General features: G+C 43.6%; 1 protein-coding gene across 1 annotated transcript; it reads right to left on the bottom strand.

Moving 5' to 3' along the window:
- Positions 1 to 267: 267 nt before the first annotated feature.
- LOC311126676 (G patch domain-containing protein 3-like) lies at positions 268 to 25,635 on the bottom strand. The gene is made up of 7 exons (XM_084158549.1): positions 25,087 to 25,635; positions 7,663 to 8,102; positions 7,213 to 7,387; positions 7,037 to 7,096; positions 5,446 to 5,570; positions 703 to 830; positions 268 to 552 (listed from the first exon to the last, which is right to left on the bottom strand). The coding sequence occupies exons 1-7, from the start codon at positions 25,523 to 25,525 to the stop codon at positions 369 to 371; spliced, it is 1,551 nt and encodes a 516-aa protein (XP_084014675.1). The 5' UTR covers positions 25,526 to 25,635; the 3' UTR covers positions 268 to 368.
- Between the last annotated feature and the right edge of the window lie 1,595 nt (positions 25,636 to 27,230).

Genomic DNA, 27,230 nt, shown 5'->3' with positions numbered 1-27,230 from the left:
GCAGGTCTAGCCAACTACTACTGGCTAAAATATTTACTTCAAGTTCAATCATTGTTTTAAATAAATAAAAGCAGATATAAAAACAGTTGTGTCGTGAAAAAATTTAAACCAGCTGTAAGAGAAAATTAGAAGTCTACTTATACTAATGTAGAATATTAGTTACCACTGTCACACTAGCTATGCTTTACATACTATGATCAAAATTACAAAAATGTGTAATTCATTTAGGAGACGAGACAAGACAAAATAATTGAAATAAATCCCTTGTATGATGGAAACGTTTTAATACAAACAAAGCATGAATTCCAAAGGGAAAAATGGGTCATAATAGTAATAAAAACAATTATATAAACATGTAAATACAGTTGTCATCTTTTTGGCCCAATGCTGCCACCTGGCTGCCAGCCTCGGTACTTCATGCTGGTTTTGGGATGGCGTCGCAATAAGGGGTCCCCTTGGTCTATGTCTTTGGGTTTATCATACACCGTGGATATGTAGAAGTCTGGTTTGGCCTTTTTCACAAAGTAGGAGCTCAGCTTCTCTCCATGGTACCTGCACCAAACAGCATATTGTAATCAGGGTTTTTATTTGTCAACAAGAATAACTTGTAATATCCTTTAACTTTCCTGTACATATCCAAGTTACAAAGGCCATAGATGTAATTGTCATTGTAGTTATTGTGATAGTAAATGTCGCACTCACCCAAAGCCCCTCTTGCATTTGGGATGCTGTCCTTCATTCTCCAGGGCTTCTGGAATCCCTGCCTGACTGTTACCCAGGCCCTTTCCCTCCTTCCAGCCCTGCTTCTCCATCACCCGGCGACCAACCCCCTAAACATACAAAGATCAGTACTGCTCCTAGTACCACGCAATAAAGCATTTATAATGGATTAGTAAACAGTTTATTATTCATTACACACACTGTAAATGTTAGTAACCTAGTTAGTTATTCACAAACTTATAAACAACTTAAAGCATTTAATAATGATTCATACGATCATTCATAAGATGTTTAATATAGGTCCTTATAAACCATTTACTAAATCATTAGTTAAGTCTTCTTGCGTTGCCTCATCTAAAGTGGGCTATTTATACTTTAGAAATGTTTAGAGAGTGACCAGTGTAATTTATCTTTATTTTTTATTTTTTTTACATGCCATTGGTAGACATTCCAGCAGTACCTGATGCTCCTTAAGGTCTCAAAATGGCCCCTAGAACATAATGGTTAAACAATAAGCAGATGTTTTTTTCTTTCCCATTTTAAAACGCATCTCCTGCAATTCTACACAGTTTGACATGACTTATTATGTCTCTTGAGGAGTACAGTGGGGAAAAAAAGTATTTAGTCAGCCACCAATTGTGCAAGTTCTCCCACTTAAAAAGATGAGAGAGGCCTGTAATTTTCATCATAGGTACACGTCAACTATGACAGACAAAATGAGAAAAATAAATCCAGAAAATCACATTGTAGGATTTTTTATGAATTTATTTGCAAATTATGGTGGAAAATAAGTATTTGGTCAATAACAAAAGTTTCTCAATACTTTGTTACATACCCTTTGTTGGCAATGACACAGGTCAAACGTTTTCTGTAAGTCTTCACAAGGTTTTCACACACTGTTGCTGGTATTTTGGCCCATTCCTCCATGCAGATCTCCTCTAGAGCAGTGATGTTTTGGGGCTGTCGCTGGGCAACACAGACTTTCAACTCCCTCCAAAGATTTTCTATGGGGTTGAGATCTGGAGACTGGCTAGGCCACTCCAGGACCTTGAAATGGTTCTTACGAAGCCACTCCTTCGTTGCCCGGGCGGTGTGTTTGGGATCATTGTCATGCTGAAAGACCCAGCCACGTTTCATCTTCAATGCCCTTGCTGATGGAAGGAGGTTTTCACTCAAAATCTCACAATACATGGCCCCATTCATTCTTTCCTTTACACGGATCAGTCGTCCTGGTCCCTTTGCAGAAAAACAGCCCCAAAGCATGATGTTTCCACCTCCATGCTTCACAGTAGGTATGGTGTTCTTTGGATGCAACTCAGCATTCTTTGTCCTCCAAACACGACGAGTTGAGTTTTTACCAAAAAGTTATATTTTGGTTTCATCTGACCATATGACATTCTCCCAATCCTCTTCTGGATCATCCAAATGCACTCTAGCAAACTTCAGACGGGCCTGGACATGTACTGGCTTAAGCAGGGGGACACGTCTGGCACTGCAGGATTTGAGTCCCTGGCGGCGTAGTGTGTTACTGATGGTAGGCTTTGTTACATTGGTCCCAGCTCTCTGCAGGTCATTCAATAGGCCCCCCCCCCCCCCCCCCCCCCCAATTTAGTTTCTGGTGTCCTTTGACAGCTCTTTGGTCTTGGCCATAGTGGAGTTTGGAGTGTGACTGTTTGAGGTTGTGGACAGGTGTCTTTTATACTGATAAGTTCAAACAGGTGCCATTAATACAGGTAACGAGTGGAGGACAGCGGAGCCTCTTAAAGAAGAAGTTACAGGTCTGTGAGAGCCAGACATCTTGCTTGTTTGTAGGTGACCAAATACTAATTTTCCACCATTATTTGCAAATAAATTTATAAAAAATCCTACAATGTGATTTTCTGGATTTTTTTTCTCAATTTGTCTGTCATAGTTGACGTGTACCTATGATGAAAATTACAGACCTCTCATCTTTTTAAGTGGGAGAACTTGCACAATTGGTGGCTGACTAAATACTTTTTTCCCCACTGTATATGGAGGGGTATTTTGAAAACACAGTAAAAGTGGAAAGCCCCCTCCCCCCTGAATATTTAGGGGGGACATATCCCCGCAATCCCCCTTGGCAATTTCACCTATGCTTCAGACACTCCATGCTACGTAAAACAACGAAAATGCTAACATAAGCTTTTCTAGGCAATTACTTTTCTAACAAAACCAAAGCGTGGATTGCAGTCATTCCTTAGAGCAGTCTAATCTTGGTTTGCCCAGAACTAAAATCTCATGTAATTTGATCATCTGAGTGATTAAATTCTGGGTCCATACATTTTAGAACTTCGGAGTTCCGGTTTGCGAAGTTTCCACCCTTGCAAAAGGAAACTCTCAGCCAAAGACACACACAAACACTTTTTGCAGCACCAATCTAAAGTGAGCGCTATTTCTGTTTTGAGTGACCAGCGTAATTTCTTTGAAAAAGATGAGCATGCCATTGGTAGACATTCCAGCAGTACCTGGTAAAAGAATAAGCACACAACACAGGATATATATACACACACATTTGGGAAGAACTAGCTTACTAACATTTACAAATATGGAAGTAATGACTAATAAATGGTGAACAAACCGTTTGTAAATGCCTTATAAATGGTTTATTCAAATAAAGTGTTCCTCGAAGTTTAAACAACGCCTTCGCCCAATCTTGGTACATCCAAATAATCAGTGATGAAAACCCTAACACCGGAACTACTACTGCTCGTTACCATACGCATTCCATCCCGTCGTGACAGATTATTCGGTTAACGGGCAGAGATTAAGAGCAGTTCATAGACTGCTTACGAGGTAAGGAAACAAATATTTGAATACATCTTTTCGCTGAACTATCCCATTATGTTTAAAAAGTTACTCCCATTAAAGGCCCGGTAAAGGTGTCGCCAAACAAACCCGTGTGAAAATAGTCTGCGGTTAAAAGACGCACTGGAAGCATTTAGCACTGGAAGCATTTAAAAAAGGTTATACGTAAAATGTATACCTGCAAATCATACATGTAACATTTCTACCTCAATCACACCAGTAATAATGAAGGAATAAAAATACACTTGAGAAAAACTGGCCCGGTCCGCCCAGCTGTGTGTGTAGGCTACATCTCCCCGTTTTATGATTAGTTTGCGTTTGCGAAGTTGACAACAGCAAAACATTCAGAATACAACTCTTTCCTCAAGTCCTTGCAACAGTTTTTTCACAATAGCTGTGAATTAAATGTTCTATATACACACAAAAGTATGTGGACAGTCCTAGGATGCCACCTTTCCAACAAGTCAGTTCGTCAGATTTCTGCCTTGCAACGGTAAGTGCTGTTATTTAGAAGTGGAAACGTCTAGGAGCAACACCGGCTCAGCCGCGAAGTGGTAGGCCACACAAGCTCACAGAAAGGGACTGCCGAGTGCTGAAGCGCATAAAAATAATCTGTCCTCGGTTGCAACACTCACTACTGAGATCCAAACTGCCTCTGGAAGCAACTTCAGCACAATAACTGTTCGTCGGGAGCTTCATGAAATGGGTTTCCATGGCCGAGCAGTCGCACACAAGCCTAAGATCACCATGCGCAATGCCAAGCGTCGGCTGGAGTGGTGTACAGCTCACCGCCATTGGACTCTGGAGCAGTGGAAACGCGTTCTCTGGAGTGATGAATCACGCTTCACCATCTGGCAGTTCGACTGACTAATCTGGGTTTGGCGGATGCCAGGAGAACGCTACCTGCCCCAATGCATAGTGCCAACTGTAAAGTTTTGGTGGTGGAGGAATAATGGTCAGGGGATGTCTTTCATGGTTCGGGCTAGGCCCCTTAGTTCCAATGAAGGGAAATCTTAACACTACGGCATACAATGACATTATAGACGATTCCGTGCTTCCAACTTTGTGGAAACAGTTTGGGGAAGGCCCTTTCCTGTGTCAGCAATACAATGCCCCCGTGCACAAAGCGAGGTCCATACAGAAATGGTTTGTCGAGATCGGTGTGGAAGAACTTGACTGGCCTGCACAGAGCCCTGACCTCAATTGGAAGGCCGACTGCGGGCCTAATTGCCCAACATCAGTGCCTGACCTCACTAATGCTCTTGTGGCTGAATGGAAGCAAGTCCCCGCAGCAATGTTCCAACATCTAGTGGAAAGCCTTCTCAGAAGAGTAGATGCTGTTATAGCAGCAAAGGGGGGACCAACTCCATATTAATGCCCATGATTTTGGAATGAGATGTTCGACGAGCATGTGTCCACATACTTTTGGTTATATAGTGTATTTCCTTTAACATCCTGTGTTGTGTGTTTTACCATTGATATGCTCTAGGCTATTTTGAGACCTTAAGGAGAATCAGGTACTGCTGAAATGTCTACCAATGGCATGTCCATTTTTTGGTGAGAAATTACACTGGTCACTCAAAACATTTATATAGTATAAATTGCCCACACTTTAGATAAGGCCACGCAAAAATACTTAACTAATGATTAGTAAACCTACATTAAACATCTTATGAATGGAGTAATCATTAATAAATTAATAAAATATTTACTAATCCATTATAAATGCTTCATTAAGTAGAGTTATTATAAAGTGCTACCGGTAAATGTGTATTGGTGTGTGACCGCTCAGTCGACTCATCAGACTGCAAGACCGAAGAATGGACGAGGATCTAATATGATCTGCTATTTATTTTCATGGCTGCTCAGTTCACATGATTGGAACAAGGACTGCCCTACCTTAGTGAACTTCTCAAAGTTGCCGATTGGCTGATCTTGTCCTCCAGACCTGTCCTCCAGCCCCTCCCTCAGCCTCTTCTCATACCGCATGCGGACGTAGTCACGGGAGTCCATGTCACCCCCGTCTGTGTGGAGAGAGTGGAGAGAGTGGAGAGAGTGGCCCCCATGAGATGAATTCTCTATGTACACCATTACTACCTTTTTGCACTTTATGCAGTTGTCTTTACTCCAGAGTGGCGTAGTGGTCTAAGGCACTGCATCACAGTGCTAGCTGTGCCACTAGAGATCCTGGTTCAAATCCAGGCTCTGTCAATTGCACAATTGGCCCAGCGTCGTCCAGGGTAGGGGAGGGAATGGCCGGCAGGGATGTAGCTCAGTTGGTAGAGCATGGTGTTTGCAACGCCAGGGTTGTGGGTTCGATTCCCACGGGGGGCCAGTATGAATTTTTTTTACATAATGTATGCACTCAGTAACTGTAAGTCGCTCTGGATAAGAGTGTCTGCTAAATGACTAAAATGTTAAATGTCTGTGCCTAACAATGTCTGTACCATGTTTGTGCTGCTGCCATGTTGTGTTGCTACCATGTTGTGTTGTTGTCTTATGTCTCTCTTTATGTAGTGTTGCGGTGTCTCTCGTCTTGATGTGTTTTGTCCTCAATTTTGAATCCCAGCCCCCGTAGGAGGCCTTTTGCCTTTTGGTAGGCCGTCATTGTAAATAACAATCTGTTCTTAATTGACTTGCATAGTTAAATAAAAGGTTTAAAAAATGTCCCTTCAAATGTCTTAAGACATTGTGCCTACCTAGTTCACTAGGATTTCAAATCAGTCAACCACGTTTCCCTCCAGTTCTTATGCGAGTAAAGTCATACCGTATTTTAAAAAATTATCTCGACAGCTGTGATGGAAACAGGAAGTTTCAGTACAATTTTATAAAATGCCAACAGATTATTTGTTCGTTCAACATGGTGGGATCTTTTTGTGTTGGTAAAATGTATTATGCGAGAAATGACGGTGGAAACGCCTTTATGCGCAAATATTGATATTGAAGTCAACTTTGAGTCACACAATGACATGGTGTGTGGTCCTCCCACTACGGCTCGAAATCATGAAGTTTAAATTAGGTTACAGATTAAATTAGTTACGATGAACTTCACAGGGTGGTGAAAGTGCATGGTATGATGCTCCTGTCCAATAAAAGTTGAGGGTCTTATTCCGCTGACATGATGATCGATGCTTGACTGCCGTTTTGACAAATAAAAATATTCTTGCTCTTATCCATAATCTCATCATGTAGACTAGTCTACCCACACTGTATCTGCCAGCTGTTGGCTAGAGCGCACGTGCCAAAACCAGAGTAGGCACATTTGCTATTTAACGCAACAGTTTTTGTGACAAAACTATGCGATGGAAACACATTGAACTGATTTTTATCTGCAACAAGTCCGTTTGGTGGAAACACACCACTGGTGGGAAAATGTGCATATTTTCTTTATGCAGATTTTAGAATAGTCACATTAAAATCTGTCACCAATTGGATGGAAACCTAGCTATAGATCCTGAATTGTGAAGGAAAACATGCAAAGTCAGGTTACCTTTGTCATAGTAAACGCTCATGTCCACATCCCAATCATCTGTCGTTTGCTCATCAAAATCTAGGGGGAGAGAAAAAACAACATCACTATTTGACTGGAGGGAAATGTATAATTATGAATTTTACAAGACAGAAATGTTCAATCAGAATGGCAGATCTTTATGGCCCCCGCCATACCTCCTTCCTCCTCTTGCCAGTACTGGGCATCTGTGTAGAAGACCAGGCCTGAGCCTCCCTTCTCCCACTTCAGCTCTATCTCCTCCTCGTAGAGCCGCTCCTTGCTGCGCTCCTGGCTCGTCACGTCCTCATGCAGGGCCTCATGGCGCTCCCACTCCTCACAGCGGTCATCATCCTACATCACAGAACAGCACAGGGATCATATGCAATGAAAGAAATGGCCCATGCGTCTGTAAAGCCAGAGTTCACAGCAACAAGAATAATCCAGCCATTGTTATGTAGCCAACTCCGATGTTTCTACCTTGAGATGTATTTTTCTTTACCAGCGCCTCAGCCTTTTTACCACTTTAAGCCCTTCCAGTTTTCAACATGATTCCCTTATGAACTAATCACAGCAAGTACTGTAGCTCACAGGTTATAGGATATTTACAGTAACACATTTAGACTCACATCATCTGCATTTGACTGGGCATCCTCCTCTTCCACTTCTGGTATTTCAGGGTCCCCTGAGTCAGTGGGCCCCTTGGTTCCTGAGGGAGGGGCCACACTACCAGGACCTGATATTTCATGCCCACCAGCTGTGAAGACACTCTCCTCGGTGGATGGTGCCAAGCTGGTGTTATGGTACTGGAAGGGCACATTACCATAGCGCCGGTTGGAGCTTGTCTTGGGGAAGGAGAGGCCCAGTTTGCGTATGAGGCGTGGGGGTAGGCGGCATGACTGAATAAGCTGTAAGAATACCTTTATTGTTGTACCCACATTACCAGCTGGCATAAGAGAAGGCGGGTTCAGCTCTGGCAAGCCCTTTAGATCCGCCTCTGTGAAGCGTTCTGTTAGTGCCACGTGGCGCCTGTGCTCTGACTTTGTCTTGTAGGGGAATCCATCCTCATCTGAAACAAAAATGTGGATTCCTTACATTTTATGAATAGCACACAGAGGCAGATTTTATGGTTTTATGTCTGACCTTGTCCCCAGGCGCTTGACAACCCATGACAAGATTGCCCAGACTAGAGTAATGGTTAAGTTACAGTGCCTTCAGAAAGTATTAACACCCCTTGACTTTTTCCACATTGTTGTGTTACAAGGTGGGATTAAAATTGATTCTAACCAGCGCCTTACAAAATAATTTTAAACTGGAAGAACTTGTCCCGATTGGTGTTTTTAAATCTCTGATGAAGGATTTTGAGGCTGATTCCCTGACCTGTCAATGTTTTTAATTTGCTGTTTTTGATATTGTTATACTCTTGTGAATTCATGAATGGTTTTTACTAGATTACTTGTAGTTTTTCATGTTGTCTGTCTGTAATTTTTTGTAACGACTTGGTGCTGCCTATCTTGGCCAGGACGCTCTTGAAAAAGAGATTTTAAATCTCAATGAGCCCTTCCTGGTTAAATAAAGGTTAAATAAATAAAAATAAAGTATTCAACCCCAGAGTCAATATTTGCTAGAATCACCTTTGGCAGCGATTACAGCTGTGAGTCTTTCTAGGTAAGTCTCTACAAAAGCTTTGCACACCTGGATTGTTTAATATTTGTACATTATTCTTTTTAAAATTCAAGCTCTGTCAAGTTGGTTGTTGATCATTGCTAGACAGCCATGTTCAAGTCTAGCCATTGAGTTTCAAGCCAATTTAAGTCAAAACTGTAACTAGGCCACTCAGGAACATTCAATGTTATCTTGGTAGGAAACTCCAGTGTATATTTGGCCTTCCAGTGTATTATTGTCCTGCTGAAAGGTGAATTTGTCTCCCAGTGTCTGTTGTAAAGTGCTTAGCTCTATTCCGATTATTTTTATCCTAAAAAAAAAAAACTCCCTTGTCCTTGCCGATGACAAGCATACCCATAACATGATGCAGCCACCACCATGCTTGAAAATAATAGTGGTACTCAGTAATGTGTTGCGTTGGATTTGCCCCAAACATAATGCTTTGTATTCAGGACATAAAGTTCTTTTTTTTTTGCCACATTTGCATTTTTACTTCAGTGCCTTATTGCAAACATAATGCATGTTTTGGAATATTTTGTATTCTGTACAGGCTTCCTTCTTTTCACGGTCATTTAGGTTAGTATTAATCCATCCTCAGCCATTAAACTCTGTAATGGTTTTAAAGTCACTATTGGCCTCATGGTGAAATGCCTCAGCAGTTTCCTTCCTCTCTGGCAACTCTGTTAGGAAGTACTCCTGGATCTGGGTGTCTTGATACACAATCCAAAGTTGAATTAATACTGTACCTTCACCATGCTCAAAGGGATATTCAATGTCATCTTTTTTTTACCCATCTACAAATAGGTGCCATTTTTGCGAGGCATTGGAAAACCTCCCTGGTCTTTGTGGTTGAATCTGTTTGAAATTCACTGCTCGACTTAGGGATCTTAAAGATAATTGTATGTGTGGGGTACAGAGATGAGGCAGTCATTCTAGTCAAACTATTTTCACACTGAGTCCATGCAATTTATTATGTGACTTGTTAAGCACATTTTTACTCATTAACTTATTTAGGCTTGCGATTACAAAGGGTTGAATACTTATTGACTCAAGACATTTCAGCTTTTCATTTTTTATTAATTCGTAAAAAATATGAAAAACATAATTCCACTTTGACTTATGGGGTATTGTGTGTAGGCTAGTGACACAAAATCTCAATTTAATCCATTTTAAAATTCAGGCAGTAACAAAATATGGAAAAAGCCGAGGGGTGTGAACACTTTCTGAAGGCACTGTAGCCTAATTTGAATCCTTCAGAAAGTCTTTGGAGTTACTATTGGGTGATTTCCTCATTAACTAGATTGAAAAAATAACAAAAAAACATATACATATATATACACACAGCGAGGGAAAAAAGTATTTGATCCCCTGCTGATTTTGTACGTTTGCCCACTGACAAAGGAAAATAAATGATCAGTCTATAGTTTTAATGGTAGGTTTATTTAAAACAGTGAGACAGAATAACAACAAAAGAATCCAGAAAAACGCATGTCAAAAATGTTATAAATTGATTTGCATTTTAATGAGGGAAATAAGTATTTGACCCCCTCTCAATCAGAAAGATTTCTGGCTCCCAGGTGTCTTTTATACAGGTAACGAGCTGAGATTAGGAGCACACTCTTAAAGGGAGTGCTCCGAATCTCAGCTTGTTACCTGTATAAAAGACACCTGTCCACAGAAGCAAATCAATCAATCTGGAAGAAACACAAACTAACTGTCAATCTCCCTCGGCCTGGGGCTCCATGCAAGATCTCACATCGTGGAGTTGCAATGATCATGAGAACGGTGAGGAATCAGCCCAGAACTACACAGGAGGATCTTGTCAATGATCTCAAGGCAGCTGGGACCATAGTCACCAAGAAAACAATTGGTAACGCACTATGCCGTGAAGGACTGAAATCCTGCAGCGCCCGCAAGGTCCCCCTGCTCAAGAAAGTATTTGATAACCTGCAAAATCGGCAGTGTTTCTTACTTACAAAGCATGTAGAGGTCTGTAATTTTTATCATAGGTACACTTCAACTGTGAGAAACGGAATCTAAAACAAAAATCCAGAAAATCACATTGTATGATTTTTAAGTAATTAATTTGCATTTTATTGCATGACATAAGTATGATACATCAGAAAAGCAGAACTTAATATTTGGTACAGAAACCTTTGTTTGCAATTACAGAGATCATACGTTTCCTGTAGGTCTTGACCAGGCTTGCACACACTGCAGCAGGGATTTTGGCCCACTCCTCCATACAGACCTTCTCCAGATCCTTCAGGTTTTGGGGCTGTCGCTGGGCAATACGAACTTTCAGCTCCCTCCAAAGATTTTCTATTGGGTTCAGGTCTGGAGACTGGCTAGGCCACTCCAGGACCTTGAGATGCTTCTTACGGAGCCACTTCTTAGTTGCCCTGACTGTGTGTTTCGGGTCGTTGTCATGTGGGAAGACCCAGCCACGACCCATCTTCAATGCTCTTACTGAGGGAAGGAGGTTGTTGGCCAAGATCTCGCGATACATGGCCCCATCCATCCTCCCCTCAATACGGTGCAGTCGTCCTGTCCCCTTTGCAGAAAAGCATCCCCAAAGAATGATGTTTCCACCTCCATGCTTCACGGTTGGGATGGTGTTCTTGGGGTTGTACTCATCCTTCTTCCTCCAAACACGGCGAGTGGAGTTTAGACCAAAAAGCTCTATTTTTGTCTCATCAGACCACATGACCTTCTCCCATTCCTCCTCTGGATCATCCAGATGGTCATTGGCAAACTTCAGGCGGGCCTGGACATGCGCTGGCTTGAGCAGGGGGACGTTGCGTGCGCTGCAGGATTTTAATCCATGACGGCGTAGTGTGGTACTAATGGTTTTCTTTGAGACTGTGGTCCCAGCTCTCTTCAGGTCATTGACCAGGTCCTGCCGTGTAGTTCTGCGCTGATCCCTCACCTTCCTCATGATCATTGATGCCCCACGAGGTGAGATCTTGCATGGAGCCCCAGACCGAGGGTGATTGACCGTCATCTTGAACTTCTTCCATTTTCTAATAATTGCGCCAACAGTTGTTGCCTTCTTACCAAGCTGCTTGCCTATTGTCCTGTAGCCCATCCCAGCCTTGTGCAGGTCTACATTTTTATCCCTGATGTCCTTATACAGCTCTCTGGTCTTGGCCATTGTGGAGAGGTTGGAGTCTGTTTGATTGAGTGTGTGGACAGGTGTCTTTTATACAGGTAACGAGTTCAAACAGGTGCAGTTAATACAGGTAATGAGTGGAGAATAGGAGGGCTTCTTAAAGAAGAACTAACAGGTCTGTGAGAGCTGGAATTCTTACTGGTTGGTAGGTGATCAAATACTTATGTCATGCAATAAAATGCAAATAAAAATCATACAATGTTATTTTCTGGATTTTTGTTTTAGATTCCGTCTCTCACAGTTGAAGTGTACCTATGATAAAAATTACAGACCTCTACATGCTTTGTAAGTAGGAAAACCTGCAAAATCGGCAGTGTATCAAATACTTGTTCTCCCCACTGTACATGCCCGTCTGAAGTTTGCCAATGAACATCTGAATGATTCAGAGGAGAACTGGGTGACAGTGTTGTGGTCAGATGAGACCAAAATCGAGCTCTTTGGCATCAACTCAACTCACCGTGTTTGGAGGAGGAGGAATGCTGCCTAAGACCCCAAGAACACCATCCCCACCCTCAAACATGGTGGAAACATCATGCTTTGGGGGTGTTTTTCTGCTAAGGGGACAGGACAACTTCACCGCATCAAAGGGACGATGGACGGGGCCATGTACCGTCAAATCTTGGGTGAGAACCTCCTTCCCTCAGCCAGGGCATTGAAAATGGGTCGTGGATGGGTATTCCAGCATGACAATGACCCAAAACACACGGCCAAGGCAACAAAGGAGTGGCTCAAGAAGAAGCACATTAAGGTCCTGGAGTGGCCTAGCCAGTCTCCATACCTTAATCCTATAGAAAATCTGTGGAGGGAGCTGAAGGTTCGAGTTGCCAAACGTCAGGCTCGAAACCTTAATGACTTGGAGAAGATCTGCAAAGAGGAGTTGGACAAAATCCCTCTTGAGATGTGTGCAAACCTGGTGGCCAACTACAAGAAACGTCTGACCTCTGATTGCCAAAAAGGGTTTCGCCACCAAGTACTAAGTCTTGTTTTGCAGAGGGGTCAAATACTTATTTCCCTCATTAAAATGCAAATCAATTGATAACATTTGACATGTGTTTTTCTGGATTTTTTTGTTGTTATTCTGTCTCTCACTGTTCAAATAAACCTACCATTAAAATTATAGACTGATCATGTCTTTGTCAGTGGGCAAACGTACAAAATCAGCAGGGGATCAAATACTTTTTTTCCCCTCACTGTATATATATACACAGTATGTTTGGGCTTCCTGCGGTCAATTTGCAGTCTACAAGTTATATGTCATTATGTTTCCAACCCTTAGTGTGTCCACCCACTCTGTAAAAACGCGCTTTGGTGATGACATTTCACTTACTGTTGTGTCAATTCCTGACTACAAGCTATACCGAGCACTCAAGCCTGAATCCATCCAGGGTGCTCAAAGCACTCCCAACCTGCAGGGGGCAACCATGCAACCGGAGCTGTTGAAACCAACCACCAGGAAGTGCTCTGGGGACCATATTATCCTGCGCACCCACAAGCAGTGCATGTGCATGGCATCGAAATGTTTGGTAAAAGCTTACTTGGCTCTCACTCATTCCTGAGAAGAGATACCAATGACCACAGCTCCTGATCATCCAAAGACGCAACTGGTAGGACAGAATGTGTTGTGAATTCATGCTTCTATATGCCCTTTTGGTTTGGTTGTAACATACAATACAATTATTAATTAAATTAAATAGTGAAGACTTCATTATGTGAACGTAGAACTTGACAGTAACCTTACTATAATCATGTGTATTGTTAAATGTTTAATTAGGATATTGATATTTAATTATTAACTTGCAATGATCCTATGTTAATCTAAATGATGAAATGATTGTTTGGTTAGGTTTGAGGATTCAGTAACATTAGTTTATGCTTATTTTTGAGAAATTGGAATTGAGAGTTATTTGTAACTAATCCATGGGGTTTTGTTTGTGTGTTTGAAGGTTATCAACCTATTCTGTTCCATCTTTATGACAATAAAAAATCATAAAGTGAACAGTTTTGAGTTGTCCTTTGCGTTCATCAAGGATAAAGCCGTTTTCAAGTTTGGGCAGAGCTGTGGTCAGCCAGAAATCACGCAGAACTTGACAGTTGATAACCAGCGCGGCAGTGAAGACGAGGATCAAAGGGCTGAAGTCAAGCTGTCGACGCAAAGGAAGAATTGCCTGTGAAACTCTACACCATGGCCAAGGAAACTTTTGGGAAAACAGTCAAGCAACTGAAGCAAGAGCGGACCTTAGCCAAATCTGCTTTCACCAGACAAGCGAACTACCTGAGTAAAGCTGCAGCTGGTATGATTAAGCATGAACTACAAGAGGAGTTCAGCAAGCTCAGTTCCCTGGCTAGAAGTGTCGGTGATTCAAATGATGACTACGCGGCTGGCCTACTGGCTGAAGCGGGAACTAAGGGAGATGAAGAGGTCAAGCTCGACAAGGACCAGCATGCTGATCTTGAAAGGACGATTGAAGAGTGCGACATGAAATTGGAGGAAATCCGAGAGGCAGTCCAATTCAACCTCTGGCCAAGATACGGTAAAGAGGAGGTAGACTTTGCAATCCAAGAAGCGGAGAAAGCCTGTGACAGAGCCAAAGAAACCCCCGTCACTGCTATTAACAGGGACGGCTATGAACTACAGCTGGAAAGAGCGAGGAAGCTAATCCATGATGCAAGTGAAAGCCTGAAAGACTGGGAAAAATGGGTCCCACACGATGAGACTGCAGATCTGAAAGGCAGAGTAAAAGATCTGAGAATATTCGGCAGTAACCTCGAGGCCAAAAGAACAGAATTCCTCATCGCACAGAGAATTGCAGAAGAGGACAGAAGACCTACAGAGCTTCAACCAAGAGCAGTCCCACAACCAGTGGTGAGAATAAAACCAACCAGTCTACCTAAATTCACTGGGCTTAGGAGGAATTTCCACGGATGGAGGAAAGACTGGGAGAGCCTGCAAAAGCAGGGAGAGCCGACTGGTTCAGTGGAGGTGAAGAAGTTTCAACTTCTTGACAGTGTGGACGAGAGAATATGTAGAGACCTGCGCCTGTCATCATATAACAGTGCTGAGGACATGTTTAGAGTACTCCAAAACCGGTATGGAAACAAGCCAACAATTGCTTTGGAGATAATTGAGGACCTGGAGAGGATCCCTCCTTTAAAGTCACACCAACCAAGGAAGGTTATTGACCTGATTCAAGCTGTGGAAAAGGCCCTGAATGACCTGACGGAGCTCGAAAGCAGTGGAGCCATAAAGAATCCCCTTGTCATCAGATCCATAGAGAGCAAGTTGCCGGATAACATGAAGAGGGACTGGCTGACATTCATGGTTAACCCAAGAAATGGAGTCACACCTGACAATCACTTCGACAGCCTTCTAAGATTTTTAAAGACACAAGAAGACATACTGGAGAAACTAGACCAGTTGGGTGTAAGTGAAAAACCTGAAAAGAAAGCTACGTACCCGGAGAAGCGGTATGCTTCCACAAGGTCCACGAGAAAGGGAGGATGCGTTGTGTGTGGAGATGAAAAGCACCGTGAGAAGATTTTCTTTTGTAAGCAGTTCAAAGAACTAAAGCCTAGTGAGAAGCTGAATGCTGTCGAAAGACTGGGAGCATGCAGAAGATGCCTCAGATGTCATGGAGAGGATGAGGAATGTACGAACACTTACCTTTGCAGAAACAGAGACTGCAAAAGAGGAAGCTCCTCGGATCACCATTTCTTTCTCTGCCTTAAAGGAGGGGCTAAGAGGAAAGAATACGTGAAAGTGGAAAAACCCAGCACCAGGAGGCAAACATTCACAGAGGAGCAAGAGATATTAATACGTGAGCTCACCCCGGACGTGGCAGAAAAATTCAGGAATGCTTTCACCAACATGGCAAAATCACACTGCACTGGAGGAAGCCTTCCTGGGGTAATGGACTCAAGCACACGTGAATTACCAGTTATTCTTATGCTTCTCGAAGTAACTACTAACGCAGGGCAGAAAATTGGAACTCTCATTGACTTAGCATCAGACACCAACTACATCACTCACACAGCCGCCAGGAGACTGAAGCTTCGAAGTGAAAGGATCACACTAGTCGTCCATGGAGTTGGAGGCATGGCCATGAAGGTGAAGACCAAAAGATACTTACTCAAGGTGAGAGTCAAGACACCAAGAGGCACGGAGAAAGCTCATGAGCTGATCTGTTATGGGTTGGATGAGATTGCAAAAGTTCACAGAGCAATCAAAGCACAACACCTCAAGAAGTTCTTCCCCGATACCAACCTGGAAGACCTTCACAGACCAGAACATGTTGAGCTTCTCATAAGCCACCGGGAAGGAAGACTTGCTCCACAGAGAGTAAAGGTAGTAGGAGATCTTGTCCTGTGGGAGAGCCCTTTAGGAAAGACCGTTGGAGGAGCACATCCAGACCTCTGTGAAGTAGTGGACATGGCCCTGCACAATTCTGAAACTCATTTTGCACGATCTATGAGAATCACAGCAGTAAAGTATCAAGAAATTGCTGAGATGCAAGAATCTAGAGCTGAAACTAAAACCACTGTTATTGGCAAAGAGTTCTTGGACTGGTGGAAGTGGGACAGCATTGGTGCGGCCTGTGAACCCATGTGTGGAGGATGTCGTTGTGGTAACTGTCAACCAGGAGGCAAAGACATGACTCTTAGTGAAGAAAGAGAGCTTGAGATAATCAGGCAAGGTCTCAGTTACGTGGAGTCAGATGTGCATAGTCAGGAGCCTCACTGGGACACAAAATACCCTTGGATTGAAGATCCAAGTTCCCTGCCCAACAACAGAAGCGCAGTGGAAGCCACGTTTCTGAGGACGGAGAAACAACTCAAGAGAGAACCAGATTGGCGTGCAGTATACACAACTCAAGTTCATGAGATGGTGGAAAGGAAGGCAGCAAAGAAACTCACTAGAAAGACCATTGCCGACTGGAAAGGTCCAGTATGGTACGTCAGTCACTTGATAGCACCAAACCCACACTCTATAACTACACCTGTCCGACTGGTATGGAACAGCAGCCAGAGGTTTAGAGGAAGCAGCATGAATGACCTTCTTCTGAAAGGGCCTGATGTACTTAATCCTATTCGAGCGGTACTGCTAAGGTTCAGGAGAGGAATCCATGCTGCTCTCGGCGACATCAAAAAGATGTACAATTCTGTGTGGCTCGAAGACCTGGAGATGCACCTCCATAGATTCCTCTGGAGAGACGGTGATGATGGGGACATTGAGGAATATGCCATCACCAGGGTCAACATGGGCGATCGACCAGCAGGGTGTATCGCACAACTAGCCATGAGAGAAACAGCGAAGTTGCCCATGTTCACACATCTGAAAGAGGAACGGAGGGTCCTTGAAGAGGATTCCTACGTAGATGACATCCTGACATCCCATAATGACCTGGAAAAGCTAGACGGAACCACCAAAAAAGTCGAAGAAATCCTAAAGGCAGGTGGATTCTTCCTCAAGCCGTGGGTCCGATCAGGCCAAAGTGGGAGGCAAACATCTACATCAGAACATCCAACATCGTCAGATGAAGTCTTCATCCTCCCCAACCAAGTGAGAGAAGGAGACAACAGAGCCCTTGGAGTTGGTTATTTAGTCGAATCAGACAAACTGTACCTCATGACCTCGATAAACTTCTCAAAGAGACAAAAGAAGATGAGGATCAGTCAAGATCTCGTTGGAGAGGAAGTGAGAATGAAAACTCCAAACCCACTGACCAGAAGGCAACTGCTTAGCCAAGTAGCTAGTTTGTATGACCCAATAGGCCTTGCAACACCTGCCAAACAGAAAGGAGCCATTTTAGTCAGAAAAGCATTCCAAGAAACTGGAGGCAAAGCTCTAACAAGAGACACATGGGACACACCTCTGTCTGAGAAACTTAGAGGAGAAGCAATCTGCCTGTTTGAGGAATACAGACACCTCAACCAAATTACCTTCCATAGAAGCCTGACTCCAGTCAAAAGGATTGGAGAACCCTGGGGAATAACATTCTCAGATGGGAGCGACCAGAGTTATGGAGCAGTGGCATACTTCAGGTGGGAGACCGAGCAAGGCATCCTGGTCCGACTTGTTGAGTCCAAAGCCAAGCTTACACCACTTGACCAAAAGGGAGAACCAGTGAAGGCTGAAGTCTGTGGTGCTGTGTTCGCTGCAAGACTCAGGAAATACATTGAAAAGCACAGTCGGATGCAAGTAGGACGTTGGATCCATCTGTTAGATAGTCAAACTGTGCTGGGTGCAATCCAAAGGGACAGTTATGGGTACCAGACCTTTTTTGCAAACAGAGTGGGAGAGATCCAGAAGTCCACATCAGTTGAGGACTGGAGATGGATTCCAGGTGAGCAAAACATTGCTGACCTCATGACAAGAGGAGCAACCCCAGAGGACCTCAAAGAGAACTCTGTGTGGCAGAACGGCCCAGAGTTTCTGAAACGACCTGTAGAGGATTTGCCGACAAAGTCAGCCAAAGAAGTCACTGCAGATGCCAAAGAAGGCATAAACAAGCTCCAAAGGAAATGTTTTACAGCAGCACTGACCCGAGCGCAGGTGGGGAAAAAAATCCAACATGCTCCACGTATACCAATATCTCCAACCTCTGACAAAGGTAAAGACCTGCAAAGCAGCCCTAATGGAAGAGGGCACCAAATCCAAGTCCAAAGACCACCTTCTGGTTATTCAGTGGGGAATATCCTTAACATCAGCAAGTTCAGCAGTTTAACCAGGTTGACAAGAGTCATTGCCTGGGTGTGGAGAGCTGCCACAAGGTGGAAAGAAATGCTAGCCAAGACCACCACCACAAGCAAGCCAAAGAAAAAGGAAATTCCTTCAGCTCTTGAGATCAAGTCCAGAATCAAGAAAGCTACACTTACCATCATGGAGTGTGAAGATGCACTCAGGGATCTCTTCCTTGCAGCCCAAAAGGATGTAACCTGGCCAGACACCACACTCAGCAGGCTTGCTGTGGTCAAAGAGGAAAACACTGGACTCTTGCTCTGTGGAGGAAGATTCCAAATCTTTAATGAAGAAAAAACTGCAGTACCAATCTTGCCCTGCACGTCATGGGTATCCTCCCTTCTAGCTCAAGAAGCCCACAAGACAAATCATGAAGACATCGCAGGCACACTCCTCCGGATGAGAAGGAAAGCGTGGGTGGTAAGAGGCCGGAAACTAGCTCAAAGGATCGTTGATAACTGTGTGACATGCAGGAAACTTAAGGCCCGGAGATGCCAACAGATCATGAGTGACCTTCCATCAGAGAGAATAACACCAGCCAATCCCTTTGAGTACACCACAGTGGACTTATTTGGACCTTATGAAGTGAAGGATGAGGTGAGAAAGAAGGTGAAACTTAAGGTGTGGGGAATTGTCTTTTGCTGCATGGTGTCAAGAGCTATGCACACAGACCTTGTCAGCGACCAGTCAGCTGAAGGCTTCCTGTTAGCCTACCAAAGATTTACGGCACTGAGAGGGCATCCAAGGAAATTGTGGTCGGATCCTGGAAAAAACTTTGTCGGAGCCAGACCTGCCCTCAAAGAACTCTACATGTTTCTGGACCGGCTGGAGAAGTCGAAGATTGAAAACGACGTTTCCAAGCATGGCACAGAATGGAGCTGGAGGATCCATCCAGCAGACTCACCTCACAGAAACGGAGCTGCTGAAGCCGCTGTCCGAACTGTGAAGCGGGCTTTACACAATCTGGGAGGTAATGGAGTCCTCACATGGGGTGAATTTCAGACTTTCCTTTATATGGCTTCCAACCTTGCCAATGAGCGGCCTATTGATGCCAGGACTCAGAGCAGAGAGGACTGTGTAGAATACATTAGCCCAAATTCACTTCTACTCGGACGAACCGGACCCAGAGGAGATCCAGGGACCTTTGACTTTGAAGGTTACTCCTACAAGAGATTAAGAACCATCCAAACAGAAGTTGACCGATTCTGGAGGAAATGGAGTCAGTTAGCCGGACCAAACCTGTTTGTCCGGACCAAGTGGCACACCGCTCACAGGAATGTGGCAATTGGAGATGTCGTCTGGCTGGCCGACCAGAACGCCTTGAGAGGTCAGTACAGGCTTGCCAGAGTTATTGACGTTAACACTGACAAAAAGGGAATTGTGAGGGATGTATATCTCCGATCCTTCCCCAGCTACCCAGTCGCAACTGTGAAGCCCACTAAAAAGATGGAAAACCATTCAATCAAGATACCAGCAACAGTTCTTCACAGGGATGTCAGACGGATAGTTGTCTTGCTTCCAGTTGAAGAGCAGCAGCAACAGGATCAAAAATAGAGTAACTGAATCCAACACATCACAGTTCTGTGTGACCTCCTTGGGTTGAAGAACCAGGAGGTCAAGTGGGAGGTGTTGTGTCAATTCCTGACTACAAGCTATACCGAGCACTCAAGCCTGAATCCATCCAGGGTGCTCAAAGCACTCCCAACCTGCAGGGGGCAACCATGCAACCGGAGCTGTTGAAACCAACCACCAGGAAGTGCTCTGGGGACCATATTATCCTGCGCACCCACAAGCAGTGCATGTGCATGGCATCGAAATGTTTGGTAAAAGCTTACTTGGCTCTCACTCATTCCTGAGAAGAGATACCAATGACCACAGCTCCTGATCATCCAAAGACGCAACTGGTAGGACAGAATGTGTTGTGAATTCATGCTTCTATATGCCCTTTTGGTTTGGTTGTAACATACAATACAATTATTAATTAAATTAAATAGTGAAGACTTCATTATGTGAACGTAGAACTTGACAGTAACCTTACTATAATCATGTGTATTGTTAAATGTTTAATTAGGATATTGATATTTAATTATTAACTTGCAATGATCCTATGTTAATCTAAATGATGAAATGATTGTTTGGTTAGGTTTGAGGATTCAGTAACATTAGTTTATGCTTATTTTTGAGAAATTGGAATTGAGAGTTATTTGTAACTAATCCATGGGGTTTTGTTTGTGTGTTTGAAGGTTATCAACCTATTCTGTTCCATCTTTATGACAATAAAAAATCATAAAGTGAACAGTTTTGAGTTGTCCTTTGCGTTCATCAAGGATAAAGCCGTTTTCAAGTTTGGGCAGAGCTGTGGTCAGCCAGAAATCACGCAGAACTTGACACTTACTTATGTTATAAAATACATTTTACCAAGACAAATATGATTCTTCATGTTCTGAATCGTTCAGTGGGGTCTCTAACATATCATTAACATTATATCCAAAAAGTCTGATTTTGTAACCTAATACATCCGATAATAAGCACCAAGCTCTGTTGACAGAGCGGTGCAGCTTTATTGTAAAAACTTTAGTGGATTTTCATTTTGTGGTCGTCGTCTTCAAAGTTGTTTCCGCCGGTCGCAAATAGCAAAATGAGCATGACATAAGCTGAAAGTTTGAGGTACGCTCAGTGCTCGGTTGGTATTTCACAGAGATACGCTTGTTTTTGTGAGAAGTTTTAGAAAAATAACAGAAACTTCGCATTAATATGAACAGCGTATACTACAATATGAAAATACTACATGTCATGTCTCACCATTGAACTCGTCATCTCTTTTCTCAAATCCGGAGGACATTAGAGGTAAAATAGATATCGATTTTAAGCCTGTCAGGTAGCCTTAATGGTGCTTTCAAGACAACTGGGAACTCTGAAAAAAATGTGTCAAATCATGACATCTATGATCTTCAGGTCGGAGCTTTAGAAAGAGGCTTGAGTACCCGACTTGGGCTGCAGTCCAAACACGTTACATTTTACCCCCTCTCCCATCGGGAGAATCCCTGTCGAAACCAGATGCAGTTTGATTGCCATCTTAAGTCGAGGTCCAATTTACAAACGCTGCCCCCTCGTCCCTCGATTTAGCTCGAGGGAGCGAGTGAAGAACATTTTGACCACTTGTGGGGTTGATATGACCCACAATTCAATGCAAACTGTAGTGACGTGTCAAACTCCGATGGGCACGAAGTGTCAAATTTAATCAACATGGCTGCATTTTCAGCATGTGAGACAAAATTATGAAACTAGCTTGCTAAAGAATATATATAGATGACATTAATTTTAGCATTGGCAAATGGGAATGACGCTCAAATTGTCTTAGTCTCGTAGTGAGGAGCCTATAAAACGTAGCTAGCTTCATACATTTGTGGGAATTCTGAAATGTATTGGAATAAAAGACCAAACTATAAAACTAGCTAGCCAGCTATTGGTAACTGTCGCTAGCTAGCTACCTGACAGGGACAGGAGTGCTTGATAGCTACGTTAGATTGCTAGGTACATTAATAGCTTTAGGTTGGTTGTTTTTAAGATCAACTTCAAGATTTCCACCAAGGACGTTGCCTCTACGATCATCACTCTCCCTCGCTTGTGCAAGGGACTTTTAAGGTACACTCGGATGTGACGATGTAAAAGGTTGAGATGTAATTGTCAATCAGTAAAGCAGAAGCCAAGGGGTTAATAAGAACAGTGGTTCAAAACAAATGTCAAGAGAAAGGGAAGACACCTGTATAAGATCCAGGAAAAGGTGGGGGCAGGGAGGTCTTCAGGCCGAAAGAACAGGGAGGAAAGTGTAGTCACAAGGCTGAGACACACAAGGCTCAATAGTACATTGATATTGGTGGGGAAACATCTGACTGGGAGGTGTGATCATTGTCTGGAGGAGATGGAGACAGTGGAACATGTTCTATTTCAGTGCCAGAAATATGTGAGGGATAGGGTGCGATTGTTATTACATTTGAGGAGTAATGGGGGAATCCGGAAGAAAGAGAGCGCGCTAGTTTGAAATGGAAAAGCGTTGCGGTAGCTATTGACAAAGAACAACGTCAAGACGAAACAGCTGATTGATGCACTGTTGAGCGCTACATCCCGAGGGGTTCTTGCTGATTGTACGGAGATTGTGAAAGCCGGTTAAATGGCGTCCCTAGACAAGGCAAGAACAAGATGTATGTGTGGAGAAGTGCAGTACTATCATAAGGAGCGTTATACTTGGAATACGGAGGAGGAATGGAGGGAAAAAGAGAGGCAGAGGTCTAAGAGAGAGAGGGAGGAAGAGGGTGAGCTTGAGTCAGTTAAAAATGGCAGAAAAAAGGGAGATGTTTGTTAAAAGAAGAATGGTAGAAAGTGTAAGCAGAGTGAGCAGAAGACAGAAGGAGAAATGGAGGTGAATGAGGGCGAAGTATCGGAGGTGGTTAGGGTGGTAAAGTTCTCTGAGCCCGAGGTTTGCACCAAGGGTCAGGATTAAGATAAGTCTGTCACAGTAGGAGTGAAGTTTTTGGAAAAAGTGGACCCTTGCCTTTTGGCTGATCCATTTGTGGTTTCAGGGTGGGTGAAAACAGAGTTGGGTGCTGTGGAATCGGTGAGGGTAACCAGAAGTGGTCGAGTGATAATTGTTTGTGTTTCTACTGGTCAGAGGGACGAGGCGCTCAGTGTTAAACGAATGGGGGCAAGAGATGTGAATTGTTTTGCTCTCAAGAAAAGGGCGCCATTGAAAGGAGTGATTACTGGGGTAAATGTGAAAGCTGAACAACTGAAGGGGAAGATTCCCGGTGTTTGTGATGCTCGTTGTTTGGTGCGACGCAGACAGGGTGGCGTGAGTGGAGAAACAGAAGAGTCATTGTCTGTTCTTTTGAGTTTTGACGTTGAGTCTTTGCCCGACAAAGTGATGTTAGGATATATAAGTTATCCGGTACGAGCTTTTGTGCTGAATACATTACGTTGTTACAGGTGTCAAGCTTATGGGCATGTGGCAGCAGTGTGTAGGAGGGAGGTTCCTAGGTGTGAGAAGTGTGCAGAAGGGCATGAGACAAAGGAATGTGTACCATTGGGGAAAGTAGTGGTATGTGTTAATTGTAGGGGTGCCCATGGGACTGGGGATCCAAAATGTCTGGTGCGAGAGAGGCAGGTTGAGTTACCCAGGGTTAGAGTAGTGCAGAAGTTGTAATTTGCTGAGGCAGTGAAGAAAGTAGAGGAAGATGGGTCAAGGGGGAGGGCTCATGAGAGGAGTGGTGTGAGTAGTAGATCTGTACCAGTACAGACGGATAAACCAAAAAAGTGATATGTTTCAGTAAGATTGGATTTTTGCCATTTATAGCAATGGTTATCAACTGTACTGCAGGGATGGAACGTAAGACGCAGAAAATAAAGGTTGTGGTGGCAGCTGCAGAGAGGTATTTGGGTGTGCGAGACTTGACATCAGAAGAGTTACAGGGTGTGTTAAGTGGTGGTGTCCCATCCTTTCAGGCTGTTGGTCTGAAGTAGGAATAAATAGATTTAAATAGTGGAGTATGGTAGTGATTGTGGAGTATGTGAGTGTAGTGTTAGATGGTAGGGTATTTGTTGTCTTTTTTAAAGCAAAGTATAAGGGAGTTATACTCCAGTATAGTAGGTTGCAGCAATGCAACATTTATTGGATGCCAACCGCCTTTAAACCTCATCGAAGAAGAAGGAAGGCTGTCTACTTTTGTGTTTGGACTGCAGTTGGAATTCCGAGTTGGATGACAGTTAAACTATTTTTCCCAGTCGGAGTTAGTATTTTTCCAAGTTCCCAGTTGTTTCGAACGCCTTATAATTCTCGCACAGCCTCCAGCCTAGCTGACGCGATTTAGTCGCCCTAATTTTGACCATCCTACAAGGGTAAAAACTCCAATCAATTAACGGATTATGATAGAGAGGTGAGGTTTGGACCATTGGTTTTCTTAGAGTAGACCAATTATCTACACAATTAACATTATTTTACCCATTGGTGAAAAGATGCCACTAACATGGGTGGAAAATGTCGCCATTAAATATAGTTAAGGAGGAAATCGTCGACTTTGCAGCCTGAATGGAAAATGTTTTTTGTAAGAACCGGTCCACGGGGATTCTAGTGTATTGCCGGCTGCATACAATGCATTTGGAGGGTAAAATGAAACCATCAATACCAGATCAATATCGCCATCTGCCGGCCTTTGGGCTACCCTGACCATCCGCTCAATAAAAAAAAAATCGGCCGGCGGCTGAATCTAGTTGATCCCTGGCCTACACTAACAAACTAATACATTCTATTGTCTTTTTCAAAATACATTTTTCGTATTCTGATGTTAGCCAAGACCTTCATAAACACAACCAAAACAATTTTTCCGATAGCATATGACATTATTTATTAGACTGTTAGAATGTGGCTGAAAGGTGGTCATTGAGGCCCAACTTTTCTAGTGTTAATGACTCCAAAGACATACTAACCTGTGGGATGTGATACTTTTACTTTTCTTATCACACAACGCCTCGCAAGCCAGTTGCCCTTCGAGTCGATCCATTGATTCCCAGCGTACATTTTGACCAATCTGTCCGCCTCATTTGAAGGTACCGAGACCACGCAACAACATGTTTTTATACTCTTCGGCGAAGAACCACTCTCCTCTGTCACGGCAGAGTTTGAAGTGACCGCCTCGACGTATGTGGATGGCATTTCTGTTGTCTGTGTCTCTCTTCTTGTATGGTCTGAAATGTTGTCTTGGGTGCCCTCGGGCTCCTTCAAAATTTCCGGTCGATGTCGGTAATGGAAACACAAGAAACCATTGCTTTCTATGAATTGGCTAAAAAAGTTTCTTAGGTTAGCAGATCGAAAGGCAGTAGGTATATTGCTAACAGCAAAGTACATAGCCGAGCTGGATTCCGCCATGTTTGTTTATTTGTTGTCGACTCGAACGTCATTACGGAAGTAATCTAGAAGCCAGTCTTCTTCTTCGATGAGGGTTAACGGAGGTTGGCATCCAATAAATATTCTTCTTCTTCTTCTTCTTTTTCTTCAGGGGGTTTATCGGCGGTTGGCATCCAACGTTATGGTGCATTACCGCCACCTACCGTACTGGAGTGTGGGCCAGAGACAGGGATAAACTAAATCCTACCTGCCAACCCAGTTTCTCTTAAAAAAGACAACAAAATATGTGATACAGGCCTCCTGTAGCTCAGTTGATAGAGCATGGCACTTGCAACGCCAGGGTTGTGGGTTCGTTTCCAACGGGGGGCCAGTATAAAAAATGTATGCACTCACTAACTGTAAGTTGCTCTGGATAAGAGCGACTGCTAAATGACTAAAATGTAAAATACTATATCTAATGAGGTTCTACTCAATATACTCTTTAAACTAATTTCCTGTATCCCCTTCTCCCTCATACTTAATCTCATCCTCTCTATTTCCCTCTGATACTGCCCACACTGTAGCAATACATGCTCATTTTACATTTTGGTCATTTAGCAGACGCTCTTATCCAGAGCGACTTACAGTTAGTGAGTGCATACATTTTTCATATTGGCCCCCCGTGGGAAACGAACCCACAACCCTGGCGTTGCAAGCGCCATGCTCTACCAACTGAGCTACAGGGGACTACACAGTCTCGATTTCCTGACATTAATCACATTTTCCTGATGGATGCTTTCCTATCACGCTTAGTGTCTTATTCAACTGGCTGTGTCCCACCCTTAATCTTGTAAATATAGCCTCCTCTCTTCTGTCCCTTCCTGCCGTCCTCCCCTCCCCTTTCCTCTGTACTTGAAATAAATGCCTTCCCTTAATATTACACTTAAGGGAAGGTAGATCAACTACTGGAGGCGGGAGTAACCATGGTGGATTTACAGGAATAACTACCGTTGGACTAAACTCCCTTCCATACAGCCCCATCTCCTTTGCCTGGGTATTTCCCATCCACCCAAAGCTCATGTTGTGTCTTTGCTCATGTTCCAGCATGCTTGTAAAATCCCTTTCCCAGGATGAGACACCCCATGTCCCTGTAGGTTGACCCAATACTTCATTGCCAGCTGCTGTCTCCTAATCTGCAATGGCATATCCCCCATCTCCACCTGTAATGCATCCACTGGGGACGTCCGAAACGCCCCACTACATATTCTGAGTCCTTGCCCCGTATGACATCTAGCCTTTCCAGTGAGGTCCGGGCTGCCGAACCATATGCTATACTGCCATAGTCTATTACAGATCGGATCAATGCAACATACATGGTCTTCAATGAGGAACGCCCAGCCCCCCACTCCTTGCCCGTCAGACAGCGCATCACATTTAGCACCTTCTTACACTTTCCCACCACTCTCTCAATGTATTCTGCCCAGGTCAGTCTAGTATCAAAGTATACTCCAAGGAACCTGAAGGCCCCCACCCTCTCCAGGTTTCTCCCATATTACCTCAAGCATACCTCATCTCCCACCTTCCTCCTGGTAAAGAACACTGTTTGAGTTTTCTCTACAGAGAACCTGAATCCCCACATTAGTGCCCACCACTCTACCTCATCAATTGCTTCCTGCACCTTCCTGACTATGTATGGCACATTTCTTCCCCTCTTCCATAAGGCACCATCATCTGCAAATAACGACCT

The sequence above is a fragment of the Coregonus lavaretus genome, assembly GCF_964263955.1.
Source record: "Coregonus lavaretus genome assembly, chromosome: 3".
Classification (NCBI taxonomy): Eukaryota; Metazoa; Chordata; class Actinopteri; order Salmoniformes; family Salmonidae; genus Coregonus; species Coregonus lavaretus.
The sequence above is the reverse complement of the archived record's forward strand: the minus strand, read 5'-3'. Positions and strand labels throughout refer to the sequence as shown.